This window comes from Syzygium oleosum, unplaced genomic scaffold (genome assembly GCF_021117445.2).
Source record: "Syzygium oleosum isolate NSW1041296 unplaced genomic scaffold, Sole_v2.1 Sole_v2.11, whole genome shotgun sequence".
Lineage (NCBI taxonomy): Eukaryota > Viridiplantae > Streptophyta > Magnoliopsida > Myrtales > Myrtaceae > Syzygium > Syzygium oleosum.
Window position 1 is genome coordinate 7,741,653 of NW_026607495.1, and position 24,209 is coordinate 7,765,861.

Consider the following 24,209-nt stretch of genomic DNA (forward strand, 5'->3'; position numbering starts at 1 on the left):
CCTCCACAGGTCACAGCTTGGGAAAAACCAGATCCCCCATCTCCCTCCCACTACAAACCACCTTCCACGGCCAACTGCCCCTGCACCCAGCCTCAGCCATTGCCACCATCGACCCGACCCCTCTTGCCGTCACAACCACTGCCGACCTCCCTCCCCCTCTGGTCACCATGCTTCTCTCTTCCTTTCTCCATTGTAATCTCTCTCTGTAGCTTGCTTTTTGGGTACAAAGTGCGGTTCGTGGCTAGATCTGAGATGGTGAGCCTTGCCGCCTCCATCAGCGACCTCTATCGGCCTCACTGTGGCTCATGACATCGATTGGTAGTCGCGAGCCGCCATGGGGGACCTCAATCTGAGATCGCCCATCACTCGAGGGAGGCCGGCACAGCCATGGCGACAACTGCTCAAACGAGGCCAAGGCTTTCGATGGGCGATGGCGAGCTCGGAGGCGTCGGCGTCAACAGCGGAAGCGACTGACGGTGAAGGTGGTCGATGGAGAGGGACTCGTGAGATCATAGCCCCTGTGCCTTTGGGACCAAAAATGAAGACACTGCCATTTTGAGTGGGGTGAAAAAGGAGAGAAATTGTGGGCAATTTTTAATTCGGTCCGAGCTGAAATAAAAAAACGGTTATTTTTTTATTATCGAAACCGAAATCCGGTTCGGTTTCCCGGTTCAAGTAGAGTTCCAACTCTCAACCTCCCATGTCTCAAAGAGACTCGTAACAAACTAGATCGAATGTAGTCAGTCTCGCTTTAGTTTACAGCAAAAGACGACAGGTTTAAAAGAAAGCAACAAGTACCCAAAAAATAAAGAAGAATAAGGAGAATCCCATCAAGTGTCCACAAAGTTCTTTCACTCTACACAACGGTTACAAAATCAAGTGATGAAGCCAGCTCATTTGCCCCACCATCTTCTTGTGTCTACTCAAAAACCATGGCCTCAATCAGAATCATCACGAGAAGATGACATTTATCTTCAAGATACAATCCTACTGCGAAAAATGAGCACCGGCACATCGAACGTGGCCAGTGAACATGGAGGCCAACTGGTGCACAAGCCCCGCCACTATAGCCACCTTCACCCGGCCCCTCCTCGGGATCGGTCGGCTTATGATGCCTCTCGCTACATCGGCTCTGCCACCGACAATGCTGATTGTTGACCTTCTCGAACTCGCCATGTCCTCGATTCCCTCTCTAGTGTTATTCTCGAGCGTGTTACTGAGATATGATGGGGTTGAGAGCGTGGGAAAGTGATGGGTTATTAGTGAGGGTGTGGGATCTGGTTTTTATAGGGGGAGATGAGGAAGAAACAAGCGCAATCTCGTTTTGACCGTTTGACTTTCATGATGGGTTTGTGGATTCCTGGCTGACCAACCTGACGTTGCCCACTGTCACGTTGCATTTGGCTTTTGTCTGATTTGTTTCTGTTGGGCTTTGACTTTTTGACCGAGTGTGGGTACGGCGGGTTTTGTCCGAAGTCGTGGACTGAAAAAACATTATTGAAAGTTTGACCCCAGGTATGGTTACGTTTCGAGATAAAAAAAAATTTAGGGTTAATATCACGAAAAACTCCAAACTGGTACACCTATGATAATTTTATCCCAAATTAATTTTTTGATCATAAAAAACCCCAAACTAGTACACTTGTGATAAATTTACACTCAGTTTGTTTCTGTAAAATTTTATTATCAAATTGCTTTATTAAATGACACGTAACAGTTAACTGATGTACCGATTTTATGTTTTACCCTCCATTTGTCACAGGTATACCGGTTTATGATTTTTTTTGTGGTATTAATTTAATTTAATGGAATCTAATGGACGGTAAATTTGTCATAAATATACCGATTTAGAGTTTTTAGTGGTCAAAATATTAGTTTGGGGTAAATTTATCACAGGTGTATCAGTTTGGGGTTTTTTGTGATTAAAAAAATAATTTAGGGTAAAATTGTCACAGACGTACTAGTTTAGAGTTTTTCGTTATAACAAGCAATGGAAAAGTCCAAAAACAAGAAGAATTAATTCATGTGCTCAAACTTTTATTAGAATTTCTGTCAAAAAAACTTTTATTAGAATTTATTCTTGAAGTTGTATGTCAAAATTTTATTAGAGATCTAAATGGAATCGATTACGTTTGTCTTAGTTTATGCTTCACAAATAATCAAATTTCAGCACATCAAATAAAGGATAACATAATAAATTCATAAATAATAACTACATACATTTTTTTAATAATTTGTTAAACCTAACTCTCCATGATTTCGACACTAAAAAAAAGTATACTCAATCTAGACATTTTACTCGATGAATTTGTTTAAGCTGTGGCATAACAACTATAAGCTTTTAAAACTGATAATTTTTTCCGTATTAAACCCTTCACAAAAGAAAGGGTGACACAATAAATTCATAATTGAAAAATACATACAATTTTAACATAACTCTCACGATTTCAATGTACTATATATTTCCAACTGTACTCTCTCTTGACTGACTGTTTGTAAAACAAACAAAAAGTGCCTTGTCCCACGTAGAATAGTGAGAGTGTGTGGGCCAATATATAAGTGTGAAAGTATTCTAACATTATAATTGAAGACAATGCGCTAAGTGGGCTAAAACCTATAATACCCGCTTGCGAGTGCGCGAATAATTAGGAGCACTTAGCACTTTGTACGTTCGTGAATTAGAATTGATACTAATCAATGTTTCTTCTTATTATTTTTAATATAGGCAGTTATTTTTTAGCTAACGGATATTAGGCATCTTACGGTGTTTGAAAGGTTGGGCGGCTTGCAGGTTTATGAAGGGGCTTGATATGAACATGTACGATATTGTGTGCATTTCACCCCGAAATCACATGGTTTTCACTCCCCTTCTTCCGTCGACTTATGTCGGAACGTTGGAGGTCCATTCGGTTGCTGAGCCCGTTATCGGATACAACCTGCTCTTGCGGCAACTCCCAATTCGCACTTCTATTTGGCTTCCTGCACTGGAGTTGACACTGAAAAACATGAAGTAAGTTGAATATCTGGCTATTGTATGTTGATTTCGGTGCTTATATGCTTTTTCCTCCAAGGATGTGGTTAGTTTCATTTCATTTTGCATGTAATGGTTGATTATTCTGGATGTCAAGCCGGCATTTGCCTCCATGCTCTTCAAGTAGCAATGAACAACATGAGAAATTTACGACAACCTGTGTAGCAAACATCAACATGCATTGTCCACTTTTGCATTTGCGTCGAGGTCCCGGCTATCAAAATGCCATGGGCAGTTATCTGGCAGATCAAATATGTCGCGACCCGCCGAATTTTTTCTCGGAAGGGGGAAGATGCAGCGTAGCCTCCGGTTTTCTCAAAGAAAAGGGGGGTCTCGCCTGGTACGCACTAAGTTTAGGTTCAGGACTTAACCAGGGCTCTTCCAGGCCCATAGCATATCACGACTTAGGGTTTAGGCTTTTAACCTGCAATTGATTTTATCTAGAAGTCGCCACTAATCGGTTTGCGATGGGTCGATTAAAAACCCAAGTAAGGTGACGGAAGACTCACCCTACTCCTACGAACTAGAGATTAAATGAGTCCAGGGACTTAGTTGTACTAGTTGGGTGACTAGTGCCCTTTCAGTACCTTTTTACCTTGTTCATTTAAGAAAATATTTTTTGAGGCAGTTTGGATTAATTTTAGGACTTATCTCCTAACATGTGAGGTGATCAAACGAGTGCATAATCATTAACAATTAACAGTCAAGATAAACATGCAGCATAGGATTCTAAACCTAACTAAAGTGACAATATTCAACACATGACAATTTATGCAATTATATACTAATTAGAAACAACATGCATAAAAATAATACAACAGTAATAAAAATAACACGCAAAATATTACTGTATAGCCCTATAGGTTTATCCAATTTAAACATGATTATTAATTGAATAATTCACATATTTTAGAAAAAATTTCAAAAATACTAATTTTTAAAATATGTCCTAATTTTAAAATAAAAGTAAAAAGATTTTTTTTATTTTTTAATTAGATTTTTAAAAAATATTTTTTAATTAAATATATAAATATAATAATAAATTGGGTCGGGTCGGTCAAATCTGACCCGGGTCAATGAATCCGACCTAAAGCGTTGACTCGGGTCGAGTCAGTTCTAGCGTGCAAGAGCATGCGGGGACGCCGGTCGAGCGGGATTTGGCCTCCCGTTGGCCGACCCAGATCGGCTCCGGCCTGAATACCAACTCTAGGGACCACCACCGAGCCTCCCCAACCACCTAGCTCGCCGTCTGACCACCTACTCGCCGGCCGGTGACCGAAAACCAAATCAGCCTCGTTGAGGCGTTTCATCAAACACCTAGCATGCACGGATAAAATGGAGCAACTTTGACCTATTCCGAGACCCCGGCGTCCTCCGACGGCCACGGCTCACCCCTGACGGCGAGTATGGACCAAGAGGAGGATCGGTATGGGTCGGGTTTCGCGTCAAATGGCCAACGCGAGTCCCGGCCACTCAACTCACAAAAACAGGGGAGAAACAGGAAAAAAGGGGGCCGACTGGACTCACCGGTCGACGAGTCGGTTGGGTGAATCGGCGCCGGCTCTGGATCAACGAGGAGGCTCCTGGGGCTTGGTTCTTCAACCTGCGAGCCAAAGATTCAAGTTTTCTCACTCAATCTCTCTCGTTATCTCTCTGTTTTGCTCTGTTTCTGCTCAAAGGGAGCCGACCCATCTCTCTCCTCTCTCTCCGCCTTTTATAGTGGCCGACGGTCACCTGCTCCGTTTCGGAAGTCGTCGCATTTATGACTTTGCACTGGCATAATTGTTCCATGACTTTGGTGGCCGATGGTTGCGCGGTCGAGCGGGTAATTCGTGCTTCTCCAGTGGTGGTCGGCTGCAGGGGAGGGCAGAGGAAGGAGGAGAGAGGGAGAGAGGCCGGGCTGGTCAGGAAGGGGGGAGGGGAACGGGCTGGGCCGACCCGCACTAGAAGGAAGGGGAAGAAGAAAGAAAAGGGCCTGGGCTAGTGGAGGGGGGGGGGGGAAGAAGAGGGTTGGGTCGACCCGGCCCAATCAGAAATTTTTTTAAAATTTTTTAATTTTTTTTTCTATTAATGCAAAATGCACCTAATATCTACATGCCATGCAATTGAAATGTTTTGGTTTTAGGAGTTAAGGACATTAATCCCTAATTTTTTGCATAATTAATTTTGGGCAATTAAAAATAGGTGTCAACAAAATATACTAACAAAAAAACCACATGCATCATTCTCACTGGCATGGCGAAAAGTGTTTTAGGCACATTCTACATAGTAAGATAAGGTATATTTCATTTATTCAGCATGATAGAACCGACGATGCAACGGTAAGAAATGTCAAATAACACTAGGTGTTGCAGGTACGCTATGTTTTTCCTCTCCGATTTTCTCTTTTGCTAAATCTCGTTCCTCATCAACCAAGTGTACCGTGAAACGGTTGACGACGGTGGACTGCCTCAAAAGCCTTACTAGTTTAAAGTCGCCCTTATTAAGGTACTCGTACACACTTACTTAGAGATGCTAGCATCAGTTTGGAAAGATGTAAATAGCATTATTTGACAAGTACACCATTTAATAGGCAAACGAAATCCTGTCGTCGTTTGATGTTGGCTTACGGCAGTATGCGACGAATCATCTAACAAGGGTAAGTTGATTTTCTTTCTCAGGTTTCAGTAATCTTTTCTAACAGTTCATTTCGGTGCTCATTTAATGCTTGCAATGCTAGTTGGGTGTTCGTCTTAAAAGAGAGGCGTGGTGAAAGAGGTGCATGCGAAGAAAATTGCACTGAATGATGATGGTACGGTGTTCCATATGGCCTCCTAGTCTGGTCCGCCGGTGTTGGACCCTCAGAGTTTATCAAGTCACTTAATCTTCCCAAATCCCCTGGTGGAAGGTGAGGAGATAAGATTTCTTCTCTCCTTTGTCATCTAAATCTGCAACAGCAAATTCATGACAAGAACTTTCTGACAATCTCATTTTAGCATTCCACCACCTTCCAATCGAATGATTTGTCCTCTCAACTGTTTCAGGATTGGGGTTGACGAATGGATGAGGGTACCTTCAGTGGAAGATGTGTTTGCACTGGGGGATTGTGCGGGGTTTCTTGAACAGACAGGGAGGCCGGTGCTTCCCGCTTTAGCTCAGGTTCAGTCACCCTGTCTAATTCCTTTGAAGATGCCTCATTGTGACTTTTGGTTTGATCTACAATCTTCAACTTTATTTCCTTACTCTGCTTTGTACAAGATGTGACATTAATCCTTCCATTTGAACTTGGAGGTGGTCATTCACTATAGCTTTCTCATTGCATAAAGCCTCAGTTTTCGTCTTTCCTTGGAAATAATATGAATGCTAATTTCTGGAACAGGTCGCGGAAAGCAAAGGGAAATTCTTGGAGGAGCTGTTTCATAGGATAGGGAAGCGAAATGGAGGGAAAGCTTTTTGCTTGAAAGACATGCCTCTAGGAGGCCGATTCGTGTACAGATATTTGGGAAGCATGGCTTCTATAGGGCGTTACAAGGCGCTTGTTGATTTATGCCAGTCTAAGGTACATAACGTACTACCATGCCACACTTATGGTTTTCTTTCCTAATACCTAGATTTTGATGTGCATGTGCTTTTATAATTCATCGAATCGATAGTCGTCACTTATGCAAACATTCTTTTATGCAAGACTCGAAGGGGATATCGCACGCAGGATTTGTGAGCTGGCTCGTTTGGCATCCAACTTACCTCACAAGGATAGTTAACTGGAGGAACAGGTTCTACGTTGTGATGAATTGGGCGACAACTATGGTATTTGGAAGAGACTAACATGAGAATAGGTTGACAATGATGGAGATGGATACATTAGCTGTTTCACACTAGTCTTGAAAGTTTCTCAATTCTATGATACACTGTGCTCTTTTTGGGTGGAAAGGTTCATTTATTTATCGCACAAGTAATAAGCATGGCGTGTAAAATAACGATGGTTTTGCACCAGTTTTAACCTTTTTTTGTCTTGTAACTTTGGTTTTATTAGTTGTAGAACGCCATTTAACCAGCCGATCTGGTCCTTAGTTCTATGGAACTCGGTAGTGGCTAGGCCTAAGGCGGAGTAAGCTCTGGATTCCAGCCGGAAGGGGTTCACTGATTCGTGCTCTCCCCTAGTGACCATCACTTCATTGATGATAACTGTTCGTCATCTATTCAAGATTGATCACAAGAAAAGCGTCAACAACTCGAAATATTCACTAAAAACAGAGTCAATACATGTTGTGAAATCAATATGGAGATGTAGTTTCTAGATGCTTCCTGCTACTTGGGGTGATAGTACTGCAGTACAGTGTACACTGATTGAATCATGCCTATAAGCGTCACTACAACAGCTAGACCCGAAAGAACTGACCATGGGTTGTCATGAAAAGCATTAAGGAGTTGTGCATAGCAAAGATAAGCCCGTTCATACTTAAGATACTCATTTAAAATTGCAAAGTGTGACCTTAGATAGCTCCCCCTAACGTCGAAATAAACGTCCTTGCAAAGATCACCGAAGAAGCGTGCAACATCCTCGTTGCTCATGCCGTGATTTGAGATGACTTTACGGTCACGCAAAAGTTGTACATCATCGCCCGTGTGAATGAGGCATCCCATGAACATGGCATAGGTGGTTATGTGCCCGTCCACTTGGCCGCGACATTGTTCAAAAGCAACCATATTGGAAAGGATGCAATTGAGATCATGATCTATTTCTATTTTTGGAATTCCAACGGTTCTCCGTTTGCTGTCAAATTTGATCTCTAGGAAGGTGCTGGCTTCACTCCGCTTGAATCCAATTCCCACTCGACGGAACTCGGAAGCAGATCTGATCGTATGATAAGATGAGCTCTCCTCTACTAGATTGTCTTGTTGATCCCTAGGTATTAAGCTCAGACGAAATAAATCGAGTAAATGCACTCCTCTTGGTCTTTCCCCAACAATGGCAGGTCCTTCCAGGAAGCAGCTGAAGAAACGGAAGGCAAGATTATCCAAAGATGAGGTTGTTTTTGGAATGTTCGTCATTTCAAACAAATCCTCAAGAACAAAGTACGGGACCTGGTTCTCAAGTCGTAGAAGGTCACGCCCAAGAGAAAGTAACACGAATGAATTGGAATTGATTAATAGGATTTTGTCGGGCCGTATATATCCGGCAATTTGACGGAGGAACTCAATGATGAAGCATCCGTCGAGAACCATCATTTTCACAAGATCAGGTCCGCTGAAATTGTCGATGCTTTCCGAGTAGCACTGTCGGATCATTTTCTCTTTTGATGCCACTATTTCGATGAGGTTTCCAAGGCAGATACCGTGCGGTTGAGTTCTTTCCAACATAGTGTGGAGGTATCTCCACTTGTGCCCTTGAAACATTTGCAATTGTGATTCTCCATGGTGGTACGGGCCAATAGAGACGATGCGAGGCAAGCATGCCTCGGCAATTCCTCCAGCAAGTGCTTGAGGGACTCTAAAGATGCTACAGCTGCTTTCACCTGTTGATTCATTCAACGATTTCAGTGCTGCCTCAATATCTTCTGACATGGAAGGCAGTAACTGCTGCCTCATTAGCTGGATCTCATGTTGAGTGGTTGCTTGACGACCTTCTTCATTGTTGGCCATGGGCGAGTTAAATTGTAAAATCAACGTGAATCTCTTGCCGAAATTTCAATTGCTAGATAGAGAATCGAGAGGATATCAGAAGTGTAGTGTATCGATGAAAAATGCGAGGGACATGTATAGATTTTAAAAGGTCATGGAACAAGCTAGCGACCTTTCCACAGGGAACCACTCCAGGGAAAACTAATGGATTACTAAGCTCAAAGGCTTAGCACGAACTCTCCCAAGCCCTACCAATCGCAACTTGATACTCAAATTAATCAATTTAAACATGCAATTTCACTCAATTAGGAGTCGCCACTAATTAGTTTTTAGTGGGTTGATTATAAACCCAAGTAAAGTATGAAAGAATACTTTACTTCTACGAACTAAAGATTAAACGAATTCGGGACTTGATCACGCTAAAATAATCTGATGTCCATTCGGTACTTTTTCTCTTTTATTTTCAAAAAATATTTTGCAAGTAACTTGGATCAATTTTAAGACTAGACACTAATATGCAGGGGTGATTATGCAGGTGTGCAACCAATGAAAATAATATTCAATTATCAAAACGGTAAATAAATTGCTAGAATATGAAAAAAATTTACTTACCTCGAAGCAAAACAAACCCCAATCTTATTGTGGTTTATTTTCCCAACAATATGCAAAATATCAACTAAGATTGCATCTCTAACCTAAACATGGTATCTAATTATGCAACCCTAATTGATTATTTTTGGTTTTTTTCTTTTTTAATGATGAAAACTAAGTTTATATGCTATCCTAATCTAAGGTGAACATGCATGATGTACAACTCTAATGACATGTGACATGACCTAATTCTAACATAGCATGCAATCTTAAATTAAACAACCCTAAACATGCACTCCCTAAATGAGACATGATATCGATGACATGGCATAGGCAATGACGTGGCGATGACATGGCATGATGACATAGCATTATATGATGACGTGGCATGGAACATAGCAAAATGACATGGCAGTTATGCATCTAATCCTATATGGCATGCGCATGCTTAATTTTCGTATTTTTTTTTATTAAAAATAAAAATAAATAATTAATAAAATTAAAATTATCGAAAGTGAGATATTATTCATTTTAAACTAGAAAATAGACTAGGCCAAATCCTATTCTAACTTGGAAACCTATCCCAACCCTATCTAACATGCAATTTTACCTAAACATGTCATATTATCTAGAAAATAAATCTATTATATCATGCAACGTTATCTTTTTGTATTTTTCAAACAAAGAAATCAATGAACATGATAAACACCCAATCAAACAAAATAAGCAAAAAATCAAAGTGGATAAGCTCAAGAATAGCAACAAAGTCCATCCAATTCGAATTTGGAAACAGATAAAATTGACGCCCCAATCTATATACCTCAAGATTAAGTTGTCAATTTTCCACGCAATCCATAACCCTATCTCAATGACTAGTTATTTGGAAAATTGTCCAAAAAGTCATAAACATATTGCACTTTTGCCAATTGGGTCCTAAACCTTTCAATTTTGCTAATTGAGTCCATCGGGCTAATTTTGATAAGAAATCGCTAACATGACACCATGTGGCCAGTCCATCCTCGCCGGCTCTAAGCGAGGGCGTGGCACGTGGCCACCAGCCCTATTATATAATAAATCTATTATATCATCCTCACCAGCCCTAACTCCAAACAAAAAAAAATAGAGAAAGCAAAAAAACCATAAAAAAATTTAAAAAATCATTAAAATATTATTGAAAAATGTCCTCGTTAGTGCGCACGTGGCCGGCCGATGTCCACGCTAATGATTTCTAGCTAAAATTGGCCGGATGGACTCAATTGACAAGAAGTGAAAATGTTTAGATCTTAATTGCAAAATTGAAAGGTTGTGAACATGCAATAGATTTAGAATTTTTTGGATAATTTTCCCTAGATCTTAGGGCTATAGCTATTTCAAATTAGGAAATTATTGGGATACGCCCAAAATCTCAAATTGAATTCGGACCGGATAATTACCTTTTCAAAATATTTGTTTACGAATCGGACCGGCGGCAGGTGACTCGCTGCAACCGGCGAAAGAAAGCTCACGAACGGTCTGGCGAGGGCTCCAACGGCAAGAACACGGCAGGGATATTAAGGGCGGTAGAGGATCTCACGGGCACGACATGATGCTGAATTGTCACCGTTGGAGACGTCGGTATGAGCTGGTAACCTCCTGGAGTTCACCGAGAAACCTGCAGAGGATAAACAAATGGATGGGTCTCGCCGGGGGTGCTCGAGGAACTCGCCAGTCACTGCTGTATATTCGGTGACTCTGCAACAAAGTTCTGTGACGGCAATGACTCGATGGTGCACGCTGGAGCGCTTCGGTCCGGCAAAGGTGTAAAGACCGACTTGGAAAGAAATCCGAGATTGCTGGGCGTCCACCAGAGTCGCTGGAAACCGAAGTGGCTGGTGGTATCCTCCGGACCTCCAGCGTGACTGGAGTTGCTGGGCGTCAGTCAAGGAGCTTTGGTTTACCGGATGTTGCTGACGAGGCTGATGCAGGGAAGTTGGAGGAGCAGAGTTGTTGTGGAAAAGCCTGGGTACTCGCTGAAATTAGCCGGAAAACACCACAGGAAACCGTCGGGGCTGAGGTGCACGGGGACCGTCAATGAAGGTGGATCAGCTGGGTCACCGGGAAGCCGAGGTTGTGCTGGTGATTCGCAGGTGATGTCGTCGGGGAGGGAGTTCAACAGCAGCTCCAATCAGAGCACAGGAAGCAAAGGAAGAAGGCCACTCTTTGCTTTTCTTTGGCCTTTACCTCCTGTCCTGTCCCAATTTGCACTCTCGGTTTTTCTCCCTTTTGACCGTGTGTCTCTCTCTTGAATGAATGGCCCTCTTTCCTCTCTTTTTCTTTGTAGCCGCCTATGGGTGTCGTGAATTCTATGAAGCCCCCCCACCTTCTACGAAAGAGAGAAGTGGCCTATAAGGGATTAGGGTTTTTAGAGATATCAATTAGTTACCCCTTTCCTATTTAAAACCAAAAGAAATTTCATCTCTTATCTTAATGCAATTGCAATTTTAAGGATTATATTCTTATTTTCCCATCAAATAATGTAGATTTTCCAAGCTTAGTGCCCCACGTGCATATTAATGTAAAGTTTTGGCAGGCTTAGTCCAATCATTCCAATTAAGCTCAAAACCATCCATTCAAACCCATCCTCCACCAATCCTTTTTTTTGTTTTGGTCAAAGAAATTAACTTTCATTACGAAACATAGAAGAAGCATGAGAAGGTTCAATACCAGAACATAATAGAGGGGGCTTAGACAGCAAATTTACGGGAAGGAGATTCCTCCGGTGGGCTGTAACAATCCAATCCATGGTCTGATTGGCTTCCCTAGGCTCAAAGATGACCGAGACTCCAGTAAGATTGGCAATAAGAAGTTTGCACTCATAAAAAATTGGCTTCACGGTCCATGGACTTTCCGTTCAACCTGATAGGCGCTCTTCAGCTGATAAGCAATCAGTTGCAACAAAGACTCGCAGATCAGTTGAGTTCAGTTCGCACGTCTTCGCCAGCCTCGACAACGCCTCACAAATAGCTAGGGCTTCGACGGCAAGGGCCGAAGTGGTGTGAACCTTCAAGGCAAAGCCGTCGGTAACGATGCCATTGGAGTTCGTGTAGATTCCGACGATTGACTCCTCCAGGGAGTTGCCGGTCCACGATCCGTCAACGTTGAACTTCAAGACATCCTTATCGGGTGGAACCATCATCCAGGTAAATTGGCATTCTTTTTTTATTTGGGTGTTCACAATTGGGTTCCATTTGCTGAATAGTTTGATGTCTACTGTCGCTTCTTCAAGTATTGAGTATGGATGCAGCTGGTCCAATTTAAATGTAACTATATGAGTCTATTACTATTAATGCTCCTAAAATCTATATGTAATTTTAATTAATATTTTATTTTATGGGCCAGAATTTATCCCTAATTTTTTATGCAATAAATAATAAATAGATTGTTAAAATTTAGGTATCAACAATAGTAACAAGTCCTGGGAAAGGTTAGGTGTTACAGGGTCTGAACATCGTTCTGTGTATTTGCCCTAGTCGTTTAAGGAGGTGCCAAAGATACAACACATTTTTCGAGAAATTAAGATCGGATTGAGGACAAGAAGCCACAACAAAAGACAAAAGTATAAGTGGGTGAACTCAAGGATTAGTACACAAAGAAATGAATTTGAGAGGGCAAAGATTCAAAATTTCTTTGCATAGATCTTTGCATTGCCCTAGTAGTTTACGGAGGTGTCAAAGATTCAACATTTCTTCAAGTGTTTATATTTTATATGTACGCATCACACATGCAATAAGCATTTGGAAGCAGGAAATTAGGCTCGAAAATAGGAGGAATCAAGCTATTGGAGCGTGTCTCCTATTATTTGTCACATTGCAATGACTTTGAGAGGGCAAAACTTTCAGAATGCGTATCTCATCTATCTGACAACTTTTTTGGGCGATATTTCTCTTCATTCTGCTTAACTTTGCGAGAGATCTTTATAGAAGATCCGATCAAGCTATTTAGGCTCCGTTCGTTTGGCGGAAAATATTATTCCGGAAAATATTTTCCGGTGTTCGGGGGGCGGAAAACGTTTTCCGTGGGAAAATATTTTCCTTCCCCCCTCACAAAATAGCCTAAGTCTATGGAAAATGACTTCCGCTTCTTCAAAAGCGGAAATCATTTTCCGGAGCTTCTTCTTCTTCTTCTTCTTCGCCGCCGCCGGTCGCCGGTCGCCGCCGCCGCCGCCGGCGAAAAATATTTTCCGAAACTTTTTCATATTGATCACCGAACACCGGAAAATTATGTTCCGGGAAAACATTTTCTAGGAAAATGACTTCCGGGAAAATATTTTCCGAAAGGAGAATATTTTCCGCCAAACGAACGGAGCCTTAATTGATGTTTGCCCCGCTACTAGTACGAATTGGCTCCAAATCAACTTATAAAATTCGGATATGATGAGAATACTCTTCCATATTTAAGGTGATGCAATTTTGAATTTGCACAAATTACTTTCAAGTGAAACTAAATATTAAATTGCACTCACATTTTTAGGAATTAATGAATTTCGAGCAATGTAAGTAAGAATGAAATTATTTTTTGATGTAAACTGAATAGACTTGCCTTTATTTCCTTTCGCTTCTAATTTGTAAAATGTTTGAATTTTCTGACTTGAAGATTCTTTTGGCGGTTGGCAAAGCAACATTTGTTGGAAAGGATTCGGTACGAAGGATATTCATTCACGAGGTACTTTTAAATTTTCTATTCATTTTGCCATTAACTTATATTGCACATGTGACATGATGCAGAACTTTTGTAGGAATATTGCTTATAGGACTGTTATCAAGAGATGTGCGATATTTTTTCAATACCCCCTCTCACTTGCTCTCACTTGCAAGCCGAATTATAAGTGGCACGTGGAATTTGAGTAATGGAGGGTGGACACACATTCGCAAAAAGGATAACACTAACTCTGATATTATGTTAAAAAGTCCAACTTAAAAGCTTAAATTAATAGATATAGGGAAATCATATAAATATAAAGAGCATATAAGAATGCGTTTATTTAGGGAAAAACTCCATGATAAAAGAAAAAACTTTCAGGGAAATCATTTTTCAGGAAAATAATTAATTTTCCTTTATTTGGCGATATGTGATCGAAAAAGTTTTATGGTATTTGGATCTCATTTGAAAAATGATTTCAATCTCGTGAATAAATTGATGAAATTCATGCGAAATCAAACTGGCGGAGAGGCGCGCCGATGACAACATAGCTGATAGTCTGATACAACGAATGCAAAAAGGCAAGTGACATAAGTTGAAAGAACAATTGACAAAATCGAAGTAAAATTAAGGCTTCGATTCATGATCTCCCCCGAGTGCACTCGCCTCAACGGATGCGACCAAGAGCACTCTTCGTCCGTGGACTCTCTCACTCCAGGATTCGAATGATGTTCACAAACAAGAACGCCATAAGGAAACCCGATCGACCAAGCCTAGGAGAGAGAAATTCGAGAGATCGGGACTTCCATTTTTTAGGATAATTTGTAGAGAGAAGGAAAAAGAGAGCGAAAGAAGAAATGAGGGAGATTGAAGCTGAGAAATTGAAAACGCCTGAGCCGAATCAAAGCCAAGAAGAGAGAGAAATCAGCTTTAGGAAGCGGCGAATATCTTGGATTCTCAGCGATTCTTGACGTCAACAGCTTCGGCGAGTTGAGTTCACTTCGACTCCGAGTGAAGCCATGAACTCCGAAGGAACGAGACGACGGCGAGCAAAACAATAATAGATTAGGGGTGAGTATGATTTTAGGGTAGAACTTGGAACTTGAGAATCTGACTGGTGGGAACCGGTAGGTTACAGGTTTCAAGCTATACAGGGTAGGTTCTCGGTTCCAAAAATTGGGGAACCTGTTTTGACGGGTAGATTCCAGATTCTAGGTAGGTGGAGCCTAGAACTTGGAACCTAAATAAGTTTTTTATGTTTTTTTTTTGTTTATGTTTTCGTGTGATCTTGCAGTGTTTCATGGCATTATATGACAAGTGTATAATCTGGAACCACTAATCTGAGCTTTCATTTTATGACTTGTTAATGTTTTATATTCTTCGTGTATCTAAATATAAGTTATGGTTAATGGATCATAGCAGCAAGCAGTGGTCATTAAAGGTGATGATTCACTGCAATTGTTCAATTAATAATACAGGTGGAACCTAGGCAGACCTTGGAACCTTAGGTTCCACGTTTCAAGGTAGGGTAGATTCCAGGTTCCAAAAAATGAGGAACCTGTTCCCATGAGTAGGTTCCAAGTTCCAGGTGGAGCATATACGGAACCTGGAATCGCTCACCCCTAGTATCGATTCACACAATGACTTCTTATTTTAATTGTATTTATTTGAATCGTAATGTCAGGAAAACTAGTATTTTGTATTCTCTTTGATGAATGACAAGTTTGTTCAGTATTGTTGCGTTCATTTTTGTTTTGTTTAACTAAAAATGAAATATAAAAAAAGAACCTGTTAGACCCTGGAACCGACCCGTAAACTTGTGACAGGGTAGGTTTCAAGTTCCAGATTCCGATGGGTAGGTTTTAGGTTCCAAAAAATAAAGAACCTGTACCCAAAGTAGGTTCCAGGTTCCAGGTGGAACCTGGAATCGCTCAACACTATAATAGATGAGAGAGAGGATCAGCTGCTGAGTTAACTTGAGCAAATTTGACTCAGCGGCTAAAGTGAAGAGATGAGGTTGGACTTGAGTTGAGTCGACTAATGTTGCTTCGTGTCCCCAAACATGTAGTATCCTTTATTCATAAATGTTCAATCTACTTATTGAAAAGTGTTTTAACCTTTTTAGATTAAGAAATTATTTCGCCCGAAATGTTTGCACGACGAAATATAATTCACCGAATGCCGTTCTTCGGTTCTTAATGAGAGGAGACCTGGTTCCGTGGAGACTCCAGACAGGAAATATCCAAGAAGACAAGGAAAAACTACGCACTTTTACTTTGAACCTTGAACCGGATTGTACGTACAAACCATGCCGGAATCCAATCGGCGACGCAACACCCGGGATAGAGAGACTTGCTGGAATTTAATCGACGACGCGAATCGAAAAGCTACGGCTAAGGAAAAGTAAAGTGCAGTACGGGAAAGTAAAGATAATTGAAAGATAAAATGTTGTTTAATTTGTCGGGGGTGGTCGTCTCCGGTAGATGGCCAGTGATATTTATAATGGTTGTGCGGTAATTGCTCCTTAGCGGTTTTCAACGGTTGTGCCCATGCTCTTCCATTCCGAAAATCTTGTCTTCATGTCCATGTGATGCCATCATCCTGCTTTGAAGATAACTGTCCCACGATCTTGTCCACAAGTGATAACTGCCTCATGATCATGCTTCCAAGTAACTGTTCACTCAAAATGTACATGTATGCTCCTTAGTGGTTTTCAACGGTTGCGTTGAGTCCACTATCTTGACGGTTTATTCAAATCCACTATGTTGACGGTTGCTTCGACTCCACTATGTTGACGGTTACTTCTTCAATAGTTGTATTCGAGATTGTCGACTTCACTTTGTGTCGATTCCTTCAAGTTGGCAATTCTTCACTGAAGTGTCTATCAATTTCTGTATCTTGACCGGTCACGATCGTCGACTTCCTTTTAACGTCGACAACTCTACAGTGATTTTCTGAGAAAACTCAAAACATGAAAGTTGTAGATCCAGGAGTCTTCGTTCTTTTGGCTTTGGAATCAGGTCAATATGATATGTCTCGACGAAGTTATGACCATTTTCCTCAGCTAGCGCAGAACCGAAATTTCCTTGACGAGACGAAGTTATGACTAGTCACGTCTGTCGACTTCCTCTTTACGTCGATGTGATTTTCTGAGAAAACTCAAAAAATAAAAGTTGTAGATCCAGGAGTCTTTGTTCTTTTGGCTTTGGAATCAGGTCAATCCGATTTGTCTCGACGAAGTTATGACCATTTTCCCGAGTTAGCACAGAACGAAATTTCCTCAACGAGACGAAGTTATGACCAGTCACATCCGTCGACTTCCTCTTTACGTCGACGTTATTTTCTGAGAAAACTCAAAACATAAAAGTTGTCGATCCAGTATTCGTCGTTCTTTTGGCTTTGGAATCAGATCAATCCGATTTGTCTCGACGAAGTTATGACCATTTTCCCGAGCTAGCGCAGAACCGAAATTTCCTCAACGAGACGAAGTTATGACCAGTCACATCCGTTGACTTTCTTTTTACGTCGACGTGATTTTCTGAGAAAAATCAAATCATAAAAGTTGTAGATCCAGGAGTCTTCATTCTTTTGGCTTTGGAATCAGGTCAATCCGATTTGTCTCGACGAAGTTATGACCATTTTCCCGAACTAGCGCAGAATCGAAATTTCCTCGACGGGACGAAGTTATGACCAGTCATGTCCGTCGACTTCCTCTTTACGTCGACATGATTTTCTGAGAAAACTCAAAACATAAAAGTAGTAGATCCGGGAGTCGTCGTTCTTTTGGCTTTGGAATCAGGTCAATCCGATTTGTCTCAATGAAGTTATGACTATTTTCCCGAGCTAGCGCAGAATCGAAATTTCCTCGACGAGACGAAGTTATGACCAGTCAGGTCCGTTGACTTCCTCTTTACGTCGACGTTATTTTCTGAAAAAACTCAAAACATAAAATTTGTAGATCCATGAGTCTTCGTTCTTTTGGCTTTGGAATCAGGTCAATCCGATTTGTCTCGATGAAGTTATGACTATTTTCCTGAGCTAGCGCAGAACCGAAATTTCCTCGACGAGAAGAAGTTATGACCAGTCACATCCGTCGACTTCTTTTCTATTTCGACGTGATTTTATGAGAAAACTCAAAACATAAAAGTTGTAGATCCAGGAGTCTTCGTTCTTTTGGTTTTGGAATCAGGTCAATTTGATTTGTCTCGACGAAGTTATGACCATTTTCCCGAGCTAGTGCAGAACTGAAATTTCCTCGACGAGACGAAGTTATGACCAGTCACGTCCATCGATTTCCTTTTTACGTCGACGTGATTTTCTGAGAAAACTCAAAACATAAAAGTTGTAGATCTAGGAGTCTTCGTTCTTTTGGCTTTGGAATCAGGTCAATCTGATCTGTCTCGACGAAGTTATGACCATTTTCCCAAACTAGCGCAGAAAGAAATTTCCTTGACGAAGTTGTGACAAGTCTTGTCAATAATACCCAAAAATTGGTCATCTTTAGGTGCAAACATATACACATGACTCATGTTTCTGAGATGTGGCCCTTATGTTGGCAACTTGATGATATTTGCTTCCATGTTGCCTCAAGCCTTTGCCATGTATCCCTTGATGATCTTTGGTACAAACACTTGTTGACCATGATTGAACCATGTTGACAAGTTGGCCATTTTTTGGTGTAAACAGAAATTTACTTTTATAATTTTATGCATGAATATTTTTGTTGACCAAAAAGTGTTTGAAGTTGACTAGTCATTTTCGGTGAACTAAACAGGTGATAGTCCGGAAAACTAATCTTTGCAAAACACTTTCACTCAAACAAACATAGCTTAAGACTCATTGCCAAGCGATGTGGAACAGTACTCCAACACTCTATCATATTCATATGGTAAGTGCATATGTTCTTCTTTTTTTTTTATGAAAAAAAAAACACTTTCAGCAGCCTTTCTCTTCAATAGTAGGCTTAGAGTTTGCCCACATTGTTTCGATATATAGGAGCATGCTTTCTTTGATTAATATATGGGATTAATATCACAAAAAATTCCAAACTAATACACCGGTGACAAATTTATCTTTTATTAGTTTATGTTAAATTTTACCATCAAATTGCTAAGTTGGATGACACATGGCAATTGACGGGTATGCCAGTTTAGAGTTTTACCCCTCTGTTTGTCACAAATTTACTAGTTTGTGACTTTTTGTGGTATTAATCCAATTTAATGGAGGGTAAATTTGTCACAAGTGTATCAGTTTGAGATTTTTGATAGTCAAAAAATTAGTTTATGGTAAATTTGTCACGGGTGTATCAGTTTGAGGTTTGTAATGGTCAAAAAATTAGTTTGGGGTAAATTTGTTACAAGTGTACCAGTTTGGAGTTTTTCGTGGTATTAACCCTAATATATGTATACATATAAATAGATGCGCGTCCACACACACACGCACACATGTTTGAAGTGCAATTGATAAATTTTGCTAACATATCGGGAAATAGTATGTGATAGGTGTACTTCAGTGTTCTATTGGCAGTTTTTCCTCATAGAGCTTGAGCATCAATTGTATCGACCGTGGACCTAACGTGACGACCAATTAAATTGAATTCATCTGCCACATGCCTTTATTGAAAAGAAAGGCCACATACCCACTCTATGTTTTTTTCTTATATACTAGGGTTGAGGCCACGCACGTGATAAGTCATTTTTTTTAAAGAAGTGGTGTATGTGTAATGGGTAATTTTATTATTAGACATGTATGATTTACATGGTAACGTGAGGAAGGAGAGAGTAGTGACCTGGCGGGCAGTTTCAATTTGGATGCAAGGGTAATGTAGCAAAATGAAAAGTGAGACAAATGAAAATTTTGACGCATATAGATAAGTTGGCGGCCCCATTGAGTGTTCTCTATGCCAAGTTAAAAAAGTAAAATCTATGCGAATTTCTTGCTGGAAGTTCAATAGCTAGAGAGAGAATTGAAAGATATCAGAAGTGTAGTGCATCCAGGAAAAATGTGAGAGAAGTGTAGAGATTTTAAAAGGTCTTGGAACAAAGCTGTGGCGGCAAGTCCTGGGGAAGGTCACATGTAGCAAAGTCTAGTTTATTTCTGCCTTTGTTAATTGAAAACGAAAGAGGGCTGGTCTTACATGCGGCAAAGTTGTCGGGTGGCTGGTCTTTCCATCTGCTTTTTCTCCTAAATAAATCGTATATCGCGATAACAATCAGAACACAAATTCTCATAGAAATATAAAGAATAACTAGTGTTAGTTTTATATTAAGACCAGTTTTAAATGTTTGTATGTTAGAAAACGACGACCGTAGAAAGGACAAGAAGACACGTGAAAGACTAAATGTAAGTAGCTGAAGTTAACAATTTAGTATTAATGAGATTATTAATATAATTATATATACTAATGTAAATAGCATTAGTTGAATTCTACTAATGTATCATCAATACGATTATATATACTAATGTACATAATCATTTGGTGATGTCAAATCTTCTTTTCCTTCAAATTCTCGTATGCCCATCGAGCAAAAAAGAGTTGTACAAAGTGCAGCAGCTGGACCGTGGAAAAACGAGAGATGAAAAAGTTATGAATTGCACTGTGCAACATTCCAAAATTTCAGGAATAGAAGAAGATGCTCATTGAGGTGGGGTCACGCGGGAGTAGGTGGTCACCTATTGTTAATGTTGACTGGATCCACCTTTATGTTGGGGCCCAGCTAGTATAAAATAAAGACAAAAAAGGACAAGTCAAAAAGTAAAGAAAAGGAGTGCTCGTGCGTGAAGTGTGTGCCCAGAAAGAGAGAATACCGAGAGTTAGTACGTGCACGACAATGATTTTGTGCTCGAAAATCGATTCTAAGCATTTAAAGGGATTTGATAATGATCCAAAATTTTATTCCTGAAATAGAAAAAGAGCATAAATGCGTTTGATAACATCACAAAATTTCTTTTTATTAATAATATATTTAAATATTTAAATATTTGTTGCTTTTTTTTTTCTTTTTTTCTTCTCCTTCTTCTTGGCCATGGCTTGGTTGCTAGTCATAGGCGAGGGTCCCCCTCGCCAGCGAGGGCGAGGGCTGGACCTTCGTAGCCTGGGCGAGGGCCGCCCTCGTCGGACCCGACGAGGGCAAGGGTTGGACCTTCACGGCCTGGGCGAGGGCTCCCTCGTCGGATCCGGCGAGGACTGGATTTTTGCCGACAAGGGCAGCCTTTGCCCAGGCCGCGAGCCTCGAGGGCAACCCTTGTCGACTCGAGCGAGGGTTGGAAAAGGCTGGCGAGGGCCACCCTCGCCGGATCAGGTGAGAGCAACCCTCGCCCAAGCCGCGAGGGTCCAGCACTTGCTCGTGTTGCCGGTCGTCAGTGGCCAGTGGCCGGCCAAGCAAGAAGAACTGAAGAAGAAGAAGAACAATAAAGAACAGGAAAGAAGAAGAATGAAAAAAAAATTTCTTTTACAATTCTGATTCTTGTTCCCAAAATCAAGAAGTTACTTTTTTTTTGCTTCTTGATTTTATTCCAAAACTGATTCTGGAAATAATTTTTTGCAAATTTGTGCTTGGGAACAAAAAGTTTATCAAACGGATTTCTGTTTCAAAACTGATTATAGGAACAAAATAATAGAAATTTTTACTATTTGACAACTTGCCAAACGGGCCCTTATAGTACACACCGAGAGCACCGAAAGTGCAGGAGAGAAAGAAAGGAAAGAGAGGCTGAATTTTGCGATCTCAATTCGAATGCCAAACATTATCGGAATTGGCTCAAATTTCAATATGTTGTTTGTAAGACCGAGGGTTACAAGTTGATCGGTTTCATTCATTGAGAACCTCCTCTAAATTCTCCAATCGTGGTTGCAGTTTTCTTCTCAATTTATGTTAATCCACCTTTGTGATGAGGAAATAAGGTTGTATTATTGATGTTGAGTCTCTAATGTGTGACTAGAGAAAAACACTTTATGTATCCTATTATTCTTGGTGATTAGTGGAAGTCTTTGGGTGGTCCATGATTTTTTCCTTCATTGGATTTTAACGTTAAATCTTGGTGTTGTTTGTTAGTCTTTGGTGAATTGTTTCCGGGTTCTCCCTAGCAGTTAACTAGTAATAGGTGGTTTTACTCTTTTAACTTAAAAAAGAAAATGTTGACAATTGTAAAGGAAACGTCTCCAAAGGGGACCACCGTCCACTGAAAATGCTAACTTTTGTCTTTTGATGAACATGTGAAGGAATTTTTGAGGATTGGGGCTGACTTGAAAGGAAATTTCTAAAGTTGCACGGGTAAGTAAACGCTAGATCAAATGACCCGTGACACTAGCATCAGTTTGGAAAAGTGCAAATAGCATTATTTGACAAGTGCCCGAGGGGCTCTCAAGATGCAACAGCTGCTTTCGCCCGCTGATTCTTTAAACAATTTCGACACTGCCTTCATATTTTGAGACATGGAAGGCAACAACATCTGCTTCATGACCTTGATGCCATGTTTGTCGGCAGTTGCTTGACGACCTCCTCAATTGTTGTCCATGCCGAGTTAATTGAATCTACGTGAATTTCTTGCTGGAATTTCAATAGATGGAGAGAGAATTGAAAGTATATCAGAAGTTCAGTGTATCAATGAAAACTGTGAGGGACGAGTAGAGATTTTAAAAGATCTTGGAACAAGGTGTAGCGGCAAGTCCGACTGATGGTCACATGTCACAAGGTCTGATTTATTTCGGAATTTATTTATTCAAAACTAACGTGGGCTTGACTTCCCCCCTCCAAAGTCATCGGGGGTTTCATGAGCGATCGGATGGCTGACGATGACTGTCAACTGTTAGCTGCTGGTCGACAATCATCGTCAGCCATTAGATCGAAAATGGGCTTTTAGTCAGTCGCCTCTCTTTCGGTCTTCTTTTTCTCCTAAATAAATTATAGTGGCAACAACAATTGGAAAGCATGACATTCCTAAATTAACTCACTTAAAGTATTATTCGCTTTGACCCATCCCATATCGAATCTTACAGTTTTGTCGTTTGACGTACATGCATACACTTTCCTAGGAAGTCAAGTGCTCTAGCCTGGGTTGACAAAAGTTTATCGTTACATCAAAAAGTGTATTCGTAAGTTAATTCCAATTCATACAGACACACATATATATCTCATAATTGTTCTCTCCTTGTTCAGTGCACAATTCAGTTCATTTCTGCCCCCTTGGCCATCTTAAAAACCTGCCAGGAGCCGCTCCTTGTCCAGGCCCTCTGGCCTCAGCGACCAATCCCCGCCCTCGTCGGACTGAATTGTTATATGCCCACTAGCTTCCGCATCGTTCGTCCCCCAACCACACACCTACTAGAGGAGGGTCCCACTCTGATATCATAGACATCCCTGGATTAACTCATTTGAGGTATTGTCCACGAGTCTCATGGTTTTGTTCTTTGGCGTACAAGTAAACACTTTTCTAGGAGGCTACTCATCCTGGTAGTGCTCTAGGCTGGGGTTACTTACAAAGCTTGCCGTCACGTCAAAAAACGCCTTCGTGAGTTAATTCTAGTTTTCACATAAATATCTTATAATCGTTCTCTCCCTGTTTGGTGCACAGTTCGGTTCATTTATGCCCCATTCACCATCCTAGAAGTCTGCCATGAGCCACTCTTTGTCTAGACCTTCTGGTCCCGATGACTACTCTCCGCTCTCGTCGGAGCGGGTCGTTATAGAAAGCATCTTCTTATAGAAATTGACGAGGACAAGAAGCCACACGAGACAAAATGCAAGCGGGTGAATTAGTACAAAAAGAGACAAAAAAATGGAAATTCCATAATATGAATGCGGTCGGCGCGAGGTGAAGAAGGCACACAAAAGACAAAATGTAAGTACCTGCAGTCAATGATTTAGTATAAAAAAAGGGAAAAAATCGAAATTCAATTCGAATATACATATTTTTGTAAATTAAAATGTGGATATAAAGTAATTACATTTCAAGTGCTTGCATATTTATATATACACATACACACATTCTAGGCAAAATAAAATCAGACAAATTAATTGATGTATGCATTGCTACTACTATGGATTGGCTCCAAATTAACTTATAATTTTCAAACACCATGAGAAGACTCTCCATATCTAAGGTGATGCAATTTTGAATTTTGCACAATTTACTTTCAAGTGAAACCAAATATTAATTTGCACTCACATTTCTCAGAATTAATGAATTTTTCGAGCAATTTAAGTAAAAATAAATAAATTAGATAACAATAATTAGTTAAAAACGTTTATTATCACTTAATCTAGTTTATCTTCCTAGAACAATCTATAAATATCAATTTGCACGTAAT

General features: G+C 40.5%; 1 protein-coding gene and 1 pseudogene across 1 annotated transcript; one reads left to right on the forward strand and one right to left on the reverse strand.

Annotated features, from left to right (window-relative positions):
* The first annotated feature begins 4,820 nt into the window (after window positions 1-4,820).
* Window positions 4,821-7,427, forward strand: LOC115665952 (internal alternative NAD(P)H-ubiquinone oxidoreductase A2, mitochondrial-like; annotated as a pseudogene).
* Window positions 7,235-10,730, reverse strand: LOC115665951 (UPF0481 protein At3g47200-like). The gene is made up of 2 exons (XM_030587766.1): window positions 10,657-10,730; window positions 7,235-8,705 (listed from the first exon to the last, which is right to left on the reverse strand). Exon 2 carries the CDS (start codon window positions 8,651-8,653, stop codon window positions 7,319-7,321), a length of 1,335 nt encoding a protein of 444 aa, XP_030443626.1. The 5' UTR covers window positions 8,654-8,705; window positions 10,657-10,730; the 3' UTR covers window positions 7,235-7,318.
* Window positions 10,731-24,209: the final 13,479 nt, after the last annotated feature.